The 18526-nt window shown below is 42.9% G+C and overlaps 1 protein-coding gene across 1 annotated transcript in view; it reads right to left on the reverse strand.

The window, feature by feature from the left end:
• The window catches only part of LOC105835841 (protein FAM136A), a 74694-nt gene that overhangs the window by 18732 nt on the left and 37436 nt on the right, over positions 1-18526 (reverse strand). Inside the window, exon 2 of the mRNA XM_012679433.3 lies at positions 13831-13971. Coding sequence (XP_012534887.1) covers positions 13831-13971 — 141 coding nt within the window. The remainder of the gene's footprint in view (positions 1-13830; positions 13972-18526) is intronic.

Below are 18526 nucleotides of genomic sequence, written 5' to 3' on the forward strand. Positions count from 1 at the left end.
GAAAGAAAGCGAAAGAGAGACATTTAAACATAAGCATAAAAGACTGAGATATTAAAAATTGCTTATAAACTAAGTTATATACTAAACACACGCACATGCACACACACGCACGCACGCACGCACGCACGCACACACACACATTCAGATGCACGCACAAAAGAAAAAAAGAGAGCTGGCAAATCATTCGGTTTAGCGGCGCCAAGTTTCTATAGTAAAATATTTATTGGAATTTGACCATTCAAAAGCAAAGTTAAAGAATATTGGTTTCGTTTCTAATTAACTACATTTCAATTCAATCCCAATATCAATCTCTAGTGTGATACAAGCTTAATGAAAAATCAAACTATGATAGCCAAAGAATAAACATCTATTTTTATAGATTAGCGCATATTTCATATCATTATTTTTGTAGAGAAAAAACTTAACACTCATTTTGTAGTGTTCACTCTTAATTGGCGCAAAATATTTACATATCATTATTTTTGTAGAAATATATATTACTTAAGTTAAATTTGACATACTTAGTATATATTACTTAGGTTGAATTTGACACACTTAGTATATAATACTTAGGTTAAACCATCCAAAAGTATATACCACTTGGGTTGAAGTTGATCAAAAGTTTTATCTTGAATTTTGTAAATTTTTCGTTAAAGGAAAACCACACACTTGACTTTTTTGACCCTTTTTAAAAAGATAATTTTGTTTAAATATCACGCATTTTGCATTTTTTTATAAACTACTTAGGTTTATATACCACTTAAAATTACACTCTAAAATTTTCTCTTTGAAAAAAATTTTACTAACAAGGGAACCTCGCAAACCCGAAAATTCTGATTTTAATAAAACTTGGCATAAATGTAGAGGGGGTAAATACATGAATTTAGAAATTTTTAGTTGGTGCTTATAAACGGTTTGAAAGGGTGAATGAAACCATTTTTCAAAATTGAGACATTTTTGCGTTTTCTCGATATCTCGCAAACTAAATTAAATATAAAAAAATGTTTCATACAAAAGTTTTACAGTATAAATACCTCTATTTAATTATGCTATTTACTTTTTAAAAAAAAATTTTTTCAAAAAAACTTCTTAAAAAAAATTTTTTTTCTGAAAAAATAAATAGCATAGTTAAATAAAAGTATTTATGCTGTAAAACTTTTGTATGAAACATTTTTTTATATTTTGTTTAGTTTGCGAGATATATCGAGAAAACACAAAAATGTCTCAACATTGAAGGGTGGTTTTACCCCTTCAAGCCGTTTTTGAACCAAAATAGAAAATTTCCAAATTAATGTATTTACCTCCTCTACATTTATGCCAAGTTTCATTAAAATAAAAAAATTTTCCGTTTGGTATTGTAAACGGTTTAAAGGAGTGAAACCACCCTTCCAGTTGAGACATTTTTATCTTTTCTCGATATATCTCGTAAATTAAACAAAATATAAAAAAATGTTTCATACAAAAGTTTTACAGCAGAAATACCTCTATTTAACAATACTATTTATTTTTTCAAAAAAAATTTTTTTTAAATTAAAATAAATTTTCAATAAAATTGACTTTTATGTATATAGCATTTATAAAGTAATTATACTATCTTATACTACGTTTTATTTATATTATCTATGTGTATATTATGTATGTTATATATTATCTATGTTATAATACTATACATTTATATTATCTGCATCTCCATTGTTTGGGATTCGACGTTAACATAATGTTTTCCGATAAACAAAAATATTTGTCTCTAGTCGTGAAATTGTTATCGGGAATTCGTCATCTCATCTCGCCGAGCCGGAGCGTGGACCCGTGGATTTCACACGTCCACGCCGTGATCGCGTGAGGTACCGGGCCGATCAGCTGCTTGCTCTTTCCCGATCTTCACCTCCTAACAACGAATATCGGGGGAGAGTAAGGCGCGTTACCGAATTTCGGCGCGAAGTTGAGTCAGTCTTGTGTCTGCTCTTGATCGCCAAGCCTCTCTCAATTCTCTAACGTTCATTACTCGGGGTATCCCTCGACTAGATTATCAATTTCGAATCTCATTCACGTTTGAGTTAAGATCTTTCTATTATATTGTGAAAGTGTCGCGAAATCGCGAGTGCGCGGCGTGCGTTGTGACGTCGCGGGAAGCAACGGTGATCTCGTGTTCGCGATCGAACGTCTGCCTCGCGATTAGTTTTTCGGTCTCGTTCGCGCTCAAGATCTCCGTCCCGTTGGGGTGTCCTGACAAGCGCCCGGCAAGATATCCGCCGCGCAATTAAAGGCAGAAAGGACAACCGTTCGACCCGAAGATTTCCGATCGTTCATAATTGACTCGTCGTTCCCGCGCGCTCGCGTCTTCCGCGATTCGCGCGAATTGTATGGTTAATTATTTAAGAAATAAATGATGCTTCTGACTGTGAAAACCAATCCTGCCTGTTTTTCATTCGTGTTTGTGGAACCTCCAGCGAGTCCGCGGATTCGCGCAACACGTCCTCCGCGCTCAATTCTGAGCGGTTCCGGCCTCTAGCGCATCCGGTTGCCGTCGGCAAACGATTTCGCGCGCACATTTGTTGGTCCTTCGAGCCGGATCGCGAGAGCGTGTGGAGGGACTACATTCGTCTTCATTTCGGTGCATCGCATCATGTCTCTCACAGCATCTCAAGCGTTATCGAGTCAAGGGGTGCGACAGCACTCTATTGAACGAGCTCTTGATAACTTTAAGAAGCTCGGTCGAAACAATTTGACGGCGGCGAAAATTCGGTCGCGCGCCACGTCTCTCAAGGAAATCTGGCGTTCATACCAGGAAGGTCACTCCACGTTAATGCAGATAGTTCCTGTCGCCTCCCAGTCTACAATAGAGTATTTCAGCAAGGCTCAATACGACCAGACCGAAGAAGTGTACAACACGACGTTGGATTATATGATGGACTGTCTGGAGGATATCGAGCCAGTAGTGAGTCACCACAATCAGTCTCTCGAGACTGGACCTGCCGTTCATGACGCGACTTCGCTCTCATTAGTGCATTTGCCGCCTATAAATCTGCCGCCATTCGACGGGAACTATGCGGATTGGGAAACATTCCGCGATCGCTTTACTTCCTTAATCATTAATAATAAAGACTTGAATGATTTCGGACGCATGCATTTTCTCGTGTCGTCGTTAAAAGGCCGTGCTAAAGAACGTCTCGCGACTCTCGCGGTTACCGCTAACAACTTTAAGCTTGCGTGGCAAACATTAACCGCGCGGTACGAGAGTAAACGACGATTACTCTCGTTTCATTTATCCGCGCTGCTCGATTTGCCCAATGTGAGTCGGGAATCCGCCAGCGAATTACAACTTTTATGCGACAAAATTAATATAGCGATTACCTCACTGCAGAAACTCGATCGCACTCCGAGCGATCTTTGGGACGACTTTCTCGTATTTCTGACGTCACAAAAGTTAGATTCGGCCACTCGTAAAGCGTGGACACTTCATACCACTCACGCCGACGCGCCGTCGACGTACGAAGCATTAAGTCGTTTTGTCGCCTCTCGCATCAGCGCACTGGAAGAATGCTCTCCTGATAGCAACTCAAAATCCGCCTCTAAGTCTGCGGCTTCGTCGCGCGTCCACCTTGCTACGTCCGATAACGCAACGCTAACTTGTCCGCTGTGCAAGTCCCGTCACTTTATTAATTTATGTCCGCAATTCATCGCGAAAAATGCGAATCAACGGCGGGAACTCGTCAAGCGATTCAAGCGCTGCGTCAACTGCCTTAGCAGTCGTCACTCCGCGTCCGATTGTACAAGTAAATATACCTGTCGTCTGTGCTCTAAGAAACATCATACGATGTTGCACATCGATGCGGAAGCGAATTCTGATGCGGCGACGAGCACCTCACAACATGCGAAGGTGTCGTCCGACGCGGCGCCCGCAGTCGAAGTGAATTCATTGCTCTCCTCAGCGCAACCGCGCACTAATGTTCAAATACTTTTAGCGACCGCATGGGTCACTGTCAGGGTCGCTTCCGGTCGATCTGTATCCGTCAGAGCTTTGCTCGATCAGGGCTCTGAAGCCACGTTCATCAGCGGGAACGTGGCTCAATTGCTGCGCGCGAAACGCATCCGAATGCCGGTTTCCATCTCTGCCGTCGGCGGGACTCATGTCGGCACGGTGCAACACGCCGCCGCGATCATTATATCTCCTCGTGCGTCGACTACGCCGGCTTTCGAAACGACGGCGCTTGTCCTCAACTCGCTTACGTCGTACGCTCCGAAATTCGTCTCGGACTTGTCCGGCTTTCCGCATCTCGCCGGCTTGTCATGGGCGGATGCTAAACCGACTAGCTCCGACCCGATTCAACTCATTATCGGCGCCGATCTTTACAGCGACGTAATCTTGGAGGGCGTTCGAAAGGGGCAAAGCGGACAGCCCGTCGCTCAAAATTCCGTATTCGGCTGGATTATCTCCGGTCCTCTCGCGCCGACGATCGACTCGTCGCGAGCTTCCGTCGTTCACTCGCCGCCTCATCAATACTCCGCTCACCTCACAGTACACAACTGCTTGCTCGGTCAGTCTCTCGCCGAGGAAATCCGGAAGTTCTGGGAAATCGAGGAGCTCCCTCAGTCTCAGACTCTAACGCCGCAAGATGAGTCATGCGAGGCTCACTTCCGCGACACTCATTCGCGTCGGGAGGACGGCCGATATATCGTGCGATTACCCTTTAAAAGGGGCCCGCCAATCGACATCGGTCGCTCGCGGGCTGTTGCCGAGCGATTATATCATTCGCTATTACGCCGTTTCCGCCTGCATCCGGAGTTGGAACAAGAATACGACCAATTTATGCGTGAATATGAACAGCTCGGGCACATGCACGGGGCATCGCTCTCGCAAGACGCCTCTCATCAATCTGTTCATATTCCGCATCACCCGGTGTTCCGCGAAGGAAGTGCGACGACGCACTTACGCGTCGTGTTCAACGCGTCGAGCGTCACGTCAAACGGGTTATCGTTGAACGATTGCTTGTACGCGGGTCCGAAATTGCAGACGGATTTGCCCGCGATTATTCTGCAATGGCGCCATTTCAAGCTCGTTTACATGACTGATATCGCGAAAATGTATCGCCAAATTTTGGTCGATCGGCGAGATATAGACTACCAGCGTATTGTCTGGAGGGGTGCTAACGATCAGCCTAGCGATTATCAGTTGCTCACCGTCACCTACGGTATGACATGTGCGCCGTTCCTAGCACTTCGCGTCCTCCGCAGTCTTATCGACGACGACGGGCACCGTTTTCCGTTGGCCATCCCCATTCTGCGCAATCAAATTTACGTCGACGACGTTCTATTCGGGGGTGATGACCAATCCGGCGTCCGAGAATCTCGCGACCAACTCGTCGACTTACTACGCTGCGGTGGATTCGAGTTGCGAAAATGGGCGAGCAACTCGCCGGCATTGCTCAGCGACGTCGATCCGTCGGATCACGGACTCGCTTGCGACCGACATATTGCGACCGATGAGAAAGTAAAGGTTCTAGGCATCGTATGGAATCCGGCGCGTGATGTCTTTCAAGTTAGAGTCTCTCTCTCCGAATCAGTTCCTCGGTGCAAACGAGCAATTTTGTCAACAATCGCAAAGCTATACGATCCCCTGGGGTGGGTGACTCCCGTCACCGTCTCAGCTAAGATCTGTATGCAGCAACTTTGGCGTCTTAATGCGACCTGGGACGAAGACATTCCTGAGACTCTTTTCCGTCAATGGCATTCCATCTATTCTCGGTTTTCCTCACTAAACGATCTCAATATCGCGCGGTGGACAGGAGTCCAATCAAACGTCTCGCATATCGAGCTTCACGGCTTCGCCGATGCCTCCACCCTCGCCTACGCGGCAGCCGTCTATCTGAAGGTTGTCTCCGCCTCAGGTGCAGTGACGCTCTCGTTGCTCGCCGGTAAGTCGAAGGTTGCTCCCATTGCGCCTCTTACCGTCCCTCGCCTGGAACTGTCCGCGGCTCTCTTGCTCGTCCGTCTCGTAAACTTTGTATCTGGTTCGCTCGCGATTCAATCTGTTCCGTGTTTCTGTTGGACGGATTCAACCATCGTGCTTACGTGGTTGCGCGCCCATCCATCACGATGGAAAACATTCGTCGCCAACCGCGTCAGCGCGATTCAAACTCAGTTACCGGACGCTGAGTGGCGTCACGTGCCGACCTCTGATAATCCCGCGGATTGCGCATCGCGGGGCTTGTTCGGTGACGAATTGGTTCATCATGCTCTGTGGTGGCGGGGACCACCTTGGTTGCAAGCCTCACGGGAGGATTGGCCTCGCGAGCCCGCCTCGCCGGTTGTGGATGCTCGCGCCGAGGAGAAACTCGTATCGTTAAATGTAACTTCCCCGCCCGCCCGGTGGGATCTTGCGACTCGGTATTCTTCGTGGCTCAAACTTATTCGTATCACGGCGTATCTTTTCAAGTTTATTAACGCCTGTCGACGCCGTAGCGTCGATTCCTCTTCTCTCATTTCCTCACTTCACACCCCTTCACTCCTCGAATGTAAGTCAGCCAAAACATTTTGGCTCAAAAGCATCCAATCGGAGCTTTTTTCGGTTGAGATTCGCGCTCTAACCGCCGGTAAAACCGTCCCTACGAGGAGCTCGTTGGCCGCTTTGACGCCTTTTCTCGATTGCGACGGGATATTACGCGTGGGAGGTCGTCTCCGTCACGCTCCTCTCCCATATAAAACACGCCACCCCGTTTTGCTGGCGTCGCATCCTCTCGTGAACCTCATTGCATTGCAAGCTCACTTGCGAGTTCTGCACGGGGGGCTGCAGCTCACCCTTAACACGCTCCGTCACGAGTATTGGATTGTTCGCGCTCGAAGTTTGGTCAAGGCGGTCATCCACAACTGTACCGTTTGTTGTCGAGAGCGAGCCGCGATTCCGGTTCAGCTAATGGGGGATCTCCCCAAAGCGCGCGTTTCAACTCCGTCTCGGCCGTTTTCTCACTGTGGTGTCGATTACGCCGGGCCCGTACAGACACGCGCGTCCGCCGGGCGCGGTATAACGTCGAGGAAGGCATATATCGCTGTATTCATATGCTTGGCCACACGCGCCATTCATTTGGAATTAGTCGGGGATTACTCGACCCCGTCGTTTCTTAATGCGTATCTTCGTTTTTGTTCGCGACGAGGCCTCCCGTCGGCAATGTACTCGGACAACGGCACGACGTTCGTTGGCGCCGACAGGGAGCTGCATTCCGCTTATCAGCATGCCCTGCGCGATCCTGACTTCCAAAGTAAAACTGCATGCGATAACGTCTCGTGGCATTTCATCCCCCCGTCTGCCCCGCATTTCGGTGGATTGTGGGAGGCGGGTGTCCGCAGCATGAAGCATCATCTGCATCGAATTTTAGATCGTACCACGCTCTCGTTTGAAGAGTTCACTACGCTTTTGTGCAGGATCGAGGCATGCTTAAACTCACGTCCGATCGCGCCGTTGTCCGATTCATTCGACGACTATGAGAGCCTTACTCCGGGACATTTCCTGATAGGCTCCGCTCTCAATGTTCCGCCTGAACCTTCGCTGCTGCAACTTAACGAAAATCGGTTATCGCGGTGGCAACTTATTCGTCACCTCTCTGAACGATTTTGGAAGCTATGGGCGACCGATTACGTCAACACGTTGCAGCAGCGAAGCAAGTGGCAAAAGATTCACCCGAATCTAAAAATCGGGAAAATAGTTCTATTGCGCGATGCGACGCTACCTCCGTGCAAGTGGAAGCTCGGGCGAGTCACGCAGCTTCACCCCGGTGCCGATGACATAACACGCGTCGTCACCGTGAAAACCGCAACATCCGAGTTTAAGCGCCCAATCGGGCAACTATGCCTCCTTCCCGTCGAGGACGTAACGTCGAGCGACTAACTCGTTCGCTTCGGCGACATCCTATTCTAAGTAGCGTCGTTAAATTTATCTTGTTTCGACATGTTAGATTTAGTTTAGCTTTAAGTCACATTTAAGCATTAAGTGTTATTCGCCTATATTTTAAGGAGCGTTCGTTCTTTTGTACTTCACTCATGTCATTAAGATACATTGTTAAGTATGACCTTTATCATTTTCATTCCATGTTTGCGCTCGCGGCCGTCGACCGGCTCGCGTCTTCTTGCGATTGTTTTCTCGTTCCTTTGAAACGAGCGTTTCAAGGCGGCCGGTATGTTTGGGATTCGACGTTAACATAATGTTTTCCGATAAACAAAAATATTTGTCTCTAGTCGTGAAATTGTTATCGGGAATTCGTCATCTCATCTCGCCGAGCCGGAGCGTGGACCCGTGGATTTCACACGTCCACGCCGTGATCGCGTGAGGTACCGGGCCGATCAGCTGCTTGCTCTTTCCCGATCTTCACCTCCTAACAACGAATATCGGGGGAGAGTAAGGCGCGTTACCGAATTTCGGCGCGAAGTTGAGTCAGTCTTGTGTCTGCTCTTGATCGCCAAGCCTCTCTCAATTCTCTAACGTTCATTACTCGGGGTATCCCTCGACTAGATTATCAATTTCGAATCTCATTCACGTTTGAGTTAAGATCTTTCTATTATATTGTGAAAGTGTCGCGAAATCGCGAGTGCGCGGCGTGCGTTGTGACGTCGCGGGAAGCAACGGTGATCTCGTGTTCGCGATCGAACGTCTGCCTCGCGATTAGTTTTTCGGTCTCGTTCGCGCTCAAGATCTCCGTCCCGTTGGGGTGTCCTGACAAGCGCCCGGCAAGATATCCGCCGCGCAATTAAAGGCAGAAAGGACAACCGTTCGACCCGAAGATTTCCGATCGTTCATAATTGACTCGTCGTTCCCGCGCGCTCGCGTCTTCCGCGATTCGCGCGAATTGTATGGTTAATTATTTAAGAAATAAATGGTGCTTCTGACTGTGAAAACCAATCCTGCCTGTTTTTCATTCGTGTTTGTGGAACCTCCAGCGAGTCCGCGGATTCGCGCAACACGTCCTCCGCGCTCAATTCTGAGCGGTTCCGGCCTCTAGCGCATCCGGTTGCCGTCGGCAAACGATTTCGCGCGCACATCCATCTTTCATTTATTGGTGGAATATGTATAATTTGAAATAAAATAAGTAACATTAAGAACATTCACAACATTTATGTGTAACATTATGCTTCGCTTAATTAAAAACAATCTGACAGAAAAGTCAAGCAAACGTTAGATGTGATACTGATGTACTGATCAAGCACACGTTAGACTTGATACTGATATGATAATAACATCATTAATAAAGATACCAAACTTTTATTAATACGTGATTTCCATTTCATATATGATACATACCGTGACATGACAAATATAAAATTTGAATGTGACGTAGACAGAATGAACACTGTGTGAAAGCAACGTGACTACTCTAATATTGCGGAACTGTTAGATAAAAACTAATACAGGGATGCAGATAATATAAATGTATAAATGTATACGAACAGGCAATTACTGCTGCAGAATTCGTTGAGGGCCTCGGCATCGTAGGAGGTGCGATTTAGATCGGTTAAAGTCGCCGATGATTATAGCTGCTGTAAAAGAGGGGTGGCTTCTCTCAAATTCGGCCTAAAAGACCGAGAGATGACCCAGCTTAGGCGATAGACGATAGCGAGAAGGAAAGAAGTGCAACCCCCGCAGGATACACTCAGCAGCAGGAACTCAGGCTGCGCACAGTAGAGACCAGAGGGCGGATGCTAAAGTTAGTACGCACGTAAACGCCAATCCCTCCCCCCACCCCCCTGTCTAATCTAATTAGACGGTACCCGTGGAGGCGGATAACATCGTCGGGCACATGCGGCTTCAGCCAAGTTTCAGACATGGCTATAATGTCAAAAGATTCATGCAGAAAAAAGAGGGAGAATTCATCAAAGTAAGGGAGACGACCAGGGGAGGACGAGCGGGCGCCGGACGCAGACGCCAATGCTGACGGCGGGTGGGCGGCGGTGTCAACAGTCGGCACGTTGGAAGAGATCGCAGAGGTCGCAGAGGCCATGGAGGCCGCCGAGGCGGGCGGAACAGCGGACCCAACGGCCCCGGCGAGGATGTCGTAAAGGTGATCGAGATGTCGAAGCGCAATCGGCGAGTCGGAGGGCCGAACCCTTACACGGACAAGGCCGTTTCTGATCCAAGCATAAGACAGACGCCCCTCCCCGACCGCCCGCCTCCATGAGAGTGCGCCTGACGGAAGGCGGTAGCCTCTCGTTTACCTCAATCCGGAAACCTGCAAGCGAGTCAGACACCGTTGAGCTGTCAAGGACCCCTCGGGCCCTCTTACCGTCGATCCATCGATTCCTGATGCCGTTGGAAGAAAGACGTACAATGAGGAGACGCGGACGATGCCCCTCCCCGGGATCCGGAAGCAGGATACCACATCGCCAGGCAAGAAAAGTCTTCACCGGGAAGCTCTCTGACGCCAAAAAGAATGAGTTCCGAGAGGAGTCGGTCCCGCTCCAGAGATTCCAGCCGGGCGGTGAGGCCGGACGCCGCGGGTTGGTCCGCGGCACGAGGCGCAGGAGCAGACTTAAGCGCCGCAATCCGGTCGGCAAAGCCCGCCTGTCGATCCGTAATACGCTGGATGGAATCGGCGAATGCATCGGCCCTGGTCGAGAGGCCGTCCAGACGGGTCACAACGTCGGAGATGATCGAGAGGACTCGCTGCAGGCCGGCCTCAAGGGAGGACAGCCGCGATCCCAAGGTGGACAAATCCTGCAGCTTAGCCTCGAGGCTGGTGATTTTGTCGAAGAGTGTGGAAATAATACCCCTGAACGACTCGCGCTCATCTCCGACGCCACGATCAGTCTCCGCGCCAGCGGCGGCGCAATCGGAAGAAGCGCGAGGATCCCGTCCGATAAGACGATGCGACTTACAGACAGGGCACCAAAGCTCCACCACAGGGGTCAGATACGGATGCTGAGCCGCGGGAAGGCTGGATGCATGCTTCATGAAAAGCACGTCTGGGAAAACGCTCGCATTGCAAAGCGACGGCAGTCGCAATAAATTTCTTACAGATGCCGCAAGCGAGCGTCATACCGTTCGTAAACAGTGAGCTCGGAGAGCACGAGAACACGAGACCTGCCTGATAAAGCTGACGGCGGTGGGAGCGAACACAATCCCACTCCAAAATCCGAGCAGGCAAAATTCGCCAGATGTGGCATGCGACGTAGAAATGACGCGGCCCCACTTTAAGCGCGGCGCAGGCGCAAGAACTCCGACGATCGACAGGGAAACGCGATCTCCAGAATCCTCCACGGCAGCGAGACTCGAAAAATGTGATAAAAAACCACAAAACGTAGGCGGATGCACTCCCGAAAAAGCAGAATAATGCAGAGCGGCTAACGAACACGTCTAGTCATACTCACGTAAACACAGAGAGGCACATACAAAGTAAAACGGGAGACGAGCCGACACATGAGCGAGTTACGCTAGCGCGGCACTTCACGATCTGGGTTAATCTAGCCCGATAGATGCTGCCCCCTGACACGACGGCGCAAGCTCAATATGTATTGAATCTCGAACATATATATTTAAAAAAAATCCTATTTGCAACAAATTTTTTATTTGAGAGAATTGTAATTTGTGATTATTTTTTGTAGGATTTCTACAAAAAATTTTGATATTTTTTAAAAATATTAGGAACTTCTACAAATTTTTACTTTTAATAAATATTTTTATATTTTCATAAAAATTTTTTCCACCAGAAAGAAGTTCCGAGAGGAGTGCGGTGCACGGGGGGTACTTTGCGGTGAAAGGGGGATGACGCGGGGTGGAAGATAATATCACCCATTGAGAGAGGTGGGGTATCATCGCTTATATATAAATAAAAAACATTTATATTTAATTAACATGGGAATTGTAAACAAATAAAGCAATTAGACACAATTGTATTCAACACCCCAAATAAAATTTATCAATTATTATATCTAATTACACATATTGTAATTAGATATAATCATTGATCAATTTTATTTAGAATGATATCGATTTGAATCAATGTTTCTTTCTACTGTAGCGTTATCTCTCACACATTCCACTTAGCGTCTGGCAGTTTTACTCAGCTTGCTGAGTAAATAAATAAGTGAATGTTTATCGCGACTAGGAACGCCAAACCATCGGCAGCTAAAGTTTTTAAACAATAAATTAATATTGATCGCCCGGTAGCTCTTAAAAATAGCTATAAACCAATGCTCCTAAGTATGGCGATAATGGGCGCCAAACCGTCGGCAGCTATAATTTTTAAACAATAGATTAACATTTATCAATATAGATCAAATTGATGAAATTGTAGCATTAAATTTTGTAGTATAATTATAATGTGATACACAGGCTAGGATAATGATTCCTTGATAAATCACGTACATTTTTTCATCGTCGTTGCACAATAGTGAGTGCAACAGATGTTCGTGTTTTGAAATAGTGATGCGCGCATATAAAAAGTTTCTATGAAATTGACCTGGCTAATCTCTTACGTTTTTTCAAACTGACTCCTAAAAGTCACATACATTCACAGTATATAATGATAGGATCTGTTTCCTCACGTTAATCAAAAATCTTTTTGCTCGTGTTGTTGAATAGAATTAGAAGTGCGTGCGTGCGTGCGCGTGTGTGTTGTTCTATTCTATATAAATATTTTTCAAACTTTTTTGTTAATAGCTTTTTAACGAACAATTAAGTTTTCGATCGCCGATTAAGTTATAAGGAAAAGTTACTCAAAGTCATGTCCTTGATACATATGTCAAGGTCAAAGTCATCGACGCGGTGTCCCCTAAACTAAATAACCACCAAATGTTGATCTGATAAAAAATATTGAGAATATCCATTTGCTTCTATTATCCTCGTTATTGTTATGAGTGACACACTCATAACGAAAAGAAAAGTGTCAGTAGCACGATGACGTAAGTCGGTTAGCTGCAACAATCAGCATCGAGCGCATTGCGGGAGGTTCCGCGCAATCCGCTCGACAATTAGCGCAATGCTCCTTAGACAGCACTTACTGTCTAAGCAAGAATTTGGAATACTGACCGATTTACGCCCTCACGCAATCCTCTCCTTCTTTCGATCCAACTACCGAATTATCGGATATATAAACCGGCGAAAAAAAGTGAGGAACGGGTCAATCCAAAGTAGACAAACTAAGATAACACACGACACTCTGCTTTGCGGGGTCATGTATCACCGGCAAACACATTGTATTATACACAACCACGACACTCTGCCTTGCGGGGTCGTAGACAACAAACTCATAAACGCGACACTCTGCCTTGCGGGGTCGCGATCTATTCGAACAAGATAATAAAAGTGTTCAAGATGAATAACGGTGTGAGTGACTAAATACCTTCCTCGCGAAATCTCTGGCAGCGATCCCCAATCGTACTCCCAACGAGGGGTACAACATTATCAAACACTTTATTTAGTAAACTAGGCAAGTTAAACTCTTAAAACTCATATTTATTCTCTCTTTTTTTTTTACAGCAACAAATTATTACTTTTAAAATTTTAAATTCACGCGTGCAAAAAAGAAACTAGTACGTTTTAGCGTAACAGTTGTAGTACATGTTACTAGAATAAGCTTCACCCCTACCAATATCAACCTTGGTACATGTACCAAAAGGTTACAAAAAATCGCTCGATAAAGAAATATTGAAATGTAGAGGAGAATGGCGTGTAGAAATTAACGGGTCAAAATTTCATAAAAATCTAATAAAACGTAAAGTCTATCGAAATTTTATCAAAATTGAAATAAAATTTTTTTATGGGGGATATTTTCATGTCTTATAAATATTAAGAAAAAATACACAATTAGATTACAAAAATAAAATTAATTATACAAGCTTAATTACCTGTACTCGCTCAAACTCTCCTTGAATGTATTGTTGTGCTTTATTCAAAGAGGAACTACAATTTTCCACACAAGTATGTATTTTCTGTATGCTATATGATTCATTTTCACAACATTGTGCCGCACATTGATGCATATCTCTCTAAAAATATATAATATTATATTATACTTATTTATTAAACAAAATTATTTTTCTTTAAAAAGGTAAAATAAAGGCATCATGTGTATGTGTGTGCGTGTGTGTGTGTGTGTGTTCGCGCGCGCGCGCGCGCACTCTTCTAAGAAAAACAAAATTATGCTACATAAATCCAAGTGATAATATTTTTATTTCATAGTTCTCCTTTTTTTTAAAATAAATGTACCCTAATAAGCCTATCTACTGTGACAAATGTTGGCAATGGATTCTGTTGCCAAAAAGGCAGCAAATGAGAAACATATTTTGTCACTGCAAACATTGTTGGCAGATATTCAACAAATATTTAGCGACATGTCATCCGAATACATGACAAAATAATAGTAAACTGCTAGCAGATTTGTTAAAAATATTGATGACAGATTAACAACAAATACCAAAGTACAAAGGATGTCAGCAAATTGCCTGTAAAAATACAACAGTATTTGTGTCAAAGTACGCAACAGATCGGTGCCAAAAACGCAACAGATCTGTTGATCTACATACAAATGAAACCTCTAATGGACGTCCATTGGACGTCTGTCATGGAAGTTTGGAACTCCCAGTGAATGTCCATTGAACATCCAGTACAGAGCCATTGGAAATCCAAAGTTCTGTATTGCGTATGTCCATTAAACCTCCATTGGACGTCATCAAGGATGTCTATGGAACGTTGTGTGGATCGTTGGTGGGAGCTTTATGGAGCCTCGATGGACGTCTGACAGATGTTTCATGGATCATTACACATATAAAAAAATGTATTTATAATAAAATGCAAAAGTACCTTTATTCAAGAAGATTTTATACTCAAAATAACGTTGTGTATAAATATTTCTTGTATTCCATTTTTTATAAATATTTCTTTAATTTTTTACTTAAAGCTTTTTTAACGGCCATTGACGTTGCTTCCAATAGAAAAAGCTTCCGGATACATGCCGCGTCCTGGTACAGCGTTGCACCGACGTTTTGCAAACGTTATAGTTTACATCATCAGAGCTAGGAACTCTGATACTGAACATTCTTGGATTGTAACCGTCCTTATATACCCCTTGGTGGTAGGAATGGGGGTAAGGAGAAGCCTTGATCAATTAAAAACCGGGAAGTCAGCCCTTCCTATCACCCCCCGTGAACCTACCGCATTCCTCACCACTCACTTAGCGTCTCTATCGGGACGGATCCCGGCATTCTCTCCGTGCGATCGCGTTTACCCTACGCACAAACAAGATGTTTCAAAATTTCTAGACTTTCACGATGTTTCCTGGCAAAGTAACCTCTCAAGTAACCTTGAGAAGGAGTTAGCATTGTAGCTTCTTCGTATTGTACGGAATGTCCAGTCTTCATCCAGTGTTCGGTTAAAACTGATTGAGAAAGATACACCGTGGTGTATACAAAATCCCCTGCTCTTGCGGAAAAATGTACATAGAAGAAACCGGAAAGAAGATTAGTATACGAATTAGAGAACATCAACGTACCAAATACGGCCACTTTCTCAATCAGTTTTAACCGAACACTGGATGGAGGTCAGGCGGGTGATTCTAAACGTGGTCTCTGATCCTTAGGATTAGGAAGTAACTGGAAAATCTTCCTTTGTGGTTTGAAGATCACTTTTATATTGTGTCTACGCAAAATTTTGCTATTCTGTCGTAAAAATACGGAAGATAAGCCATCTTGTTCTCTTCTCTTTCTTTTTCTTCCTCTTCATTCGCCATTCCAAAATTATTGACACTGTGAATTCTATTCTTCAATCTTTGTTTGACTAATGTTTCTACTATATCCATTTTTTGCTAGAACTTGATTAAGATGTTCTAATTCCCCATTCAAAGAAGTTGGTTCAGAAATTGTAAGGGCTCTATATACCAGTGAACTAATGAACTAAATTCTTTTGCGAAGAATGATAGTGGGAGGTGGCATAAAGATATCGATCTGTGTGTGTTGGTTTTCGATAGACCTGATGGCTTAAAGTATCATTTCCGTTCCTTCTAACCAGCACATCTAGAAAATGGATTTGGTGGTTTTGTTCTGCTTCCATTGTAAACTGAATGTTAGAATGCTGAGAGTTGAGAAAGGCAAGAAATTGAGAAAAAGTGTCTCTGCCACGGCTTTAAATCACAAAAGTGTCATCAACATATCGGAATCATACAGATAATTGGAGAGGTGCGTTTAGAATTTTATTTTCAAAATGTTCCATAAAAATATTTGTGATGATGGGTGAGATGGAAGAACCCATTACTGCTCCAGAAGTTTGTTCAAAGAATTCTCCTTGGAACTAAAAATAAGTTAATGTTAAACAGTATTCTATTAATGGAAGGAGGTTCGTAGAAATTTGTCGGATTTCCTGATAATGTTTAAAGTGTCTTGGGCTGGAACATTTGTGAACAATGAGACTATATCAAAGCGTACAAGAATATCATTAATTTTTGTTTTTATTTTAGTAATTTTGTTCACGAAATCTATTGAATTCTTAATATTAGAATTATGGAGTCTAATAAGTCCTTGAAGAGGTTTGGTGAGATAGCGGGCTAAATTATAGGTGGGTCCACCTATGTTGCTAACAATGGGGCGTAATGACATTGATTCTTTATGAATCTTAGGAAGGCCGTAGAGTCTAGGAACCAAAGATACTTTGGAGATTAAATTTCTAAGAGTTTGAGAAGAAAAATCTGCATTTCTCCTTTAATTAAATGTTATCTTTGTCCGCTTAAGGGGGCGTTTTAGTTGCTTAACATGCTGAATCTTTTTTTCATAAAAAAACACTTTTTAGAATATCCAGACATTCAAATGTTTGTCTTCAATATGTTTACTAAATAATAATGTAAAGCAAATGTATGTAATTGTAATTGTAAGTGTAATTAATCCTCTGCCTACACACTATATTTTTCTCCCTATTCCTACACACATAAGTTAAGCTAACCCTCAAATTTCATTGACTCATATCTCTAAATGTATTTAATCAATTTTAACTTCTTTTTAATCAAAAGGAAAAAATCTCAATTATGATGGTCTTGATTAAAAAGTCGAAGATATTAAAAGAAAAGAGATTTTTTTAAAGAATGGAAAAGAACCAAAAAATTTATGTAAAAATTTGTCTTTTTTTTCAAACGCTCGTATTTATTTAAAAAAAGATAAAGTAATCAAAATGATGATCAATGAAAAGATGAAGAGTTGTACTTTCAGAATCTATGGTTTTCAGTTTTTCAATTCTGTTTAAAAACCATATTTATTTTGTAATATGAATTTGGTAAATGAAAAATGAATGTAGTGCAAATACATGTAATAGTAAAGGGAAATAGTAATATTTATTAGAAAAACATAATTATTATAAAATTGTTTAATACAAAAAATATTTATTATAAAAAAATTTATTAGAAAATAATTGTTCAATCTATTAAAACCTATGCCCAACACAATCGCAATAACACAAAATTAACTACAAGATTTACACAGTATGCGTGAAAAAAAATTACTCGTGTTTTTTCATTGCAAAATTTAATTGTTGAAACAAATTGTTAAAAATGTTATATTTGAAAAATTGAAATATGGAAACATTTTAACAACTTGTTTATAACAATTTTACGTAAAGATAGTATTGAATCAAAAAATTACAGATACAAGTTTTTTTATTTTTTTACGTAAAATAAAATAGCACTTTCAATTTTTCAAAAATGACATTTTTCAAACAATTTTTTAAAACAATTTTGCAAAAAGAAAAAACACGGGTAACTTTTTCCATCCATGCTATGAATCCCGCAGTTAATTTATTTAGTTATCACGACTGCGTCAAGTATGGGCCTTAATGGGTTAATTTGTAATACTGCGATAAAGTGTCGGAGAAGTCTCACGTCGCCTACGTGTTCTCCTGTATAGTTTGTTTATATTTTTATATATAAATTGTAATATATATAAGTACTGTATGCGTAAAATGATACTTAATGAACAAAAAAATAACTTTTACTTACACTTTAAATTTGGAAACTTTTTACTTTTTATTATGTTCCCTATACACTGGGTAACCGTAATCCCAACACACACTTTCGATGCTCCTACTTCTGATGTTTTCGGAACACTGACAACGCCCAAAAAAGAATAAGTAGTGCACAGTTATAACTTTTCCCCCCAGTCCCAGTAACCCCTTGCTAAATACTCTTAAGTAGCGGGCATTTCAAAATTAGCTGGGGTTACCGTAACCCAGTGTGTAGGGAGAGGATTAAAAATTTTAATCAAATTCTTATTTTTTATTTTTGTACAAGGTGATTCTTAATGACTGTCCCAACTTTTTACCATGAAAGATAAATTACCGACTGCAACTTTAGTACACATGTACGACATATGTAGGTGCACAAACCATACATGTGTACTAAGTTGGGACAGTCATTAAGGGATTACACCAACCTAGCGGGTAAAAAATATCGATTTTTTTTATTACACTTTCTTGAAGCTTCAAGTTTCGAGAATATATCCTGAAAGTTTTATGTTGATATCTGCAAAAATGCCAGAATTACAGAGAGTTGAGTAAAACGAGATCGAG

This window comes from Monomorium pharaonis, chromosome 5 (assembly GCF_013373865.1).
Source record: "Monomorium pharaonis isolate MP-MQ-018 chromosome 5, ASM1337386v2, whole genome shotgun sequence".
NCBI lineage: Eukaryota > Metazoa > Arthropoda > Insecta > Hymenoptera > Formicidae > Monomorium > Monomorium pharaonis.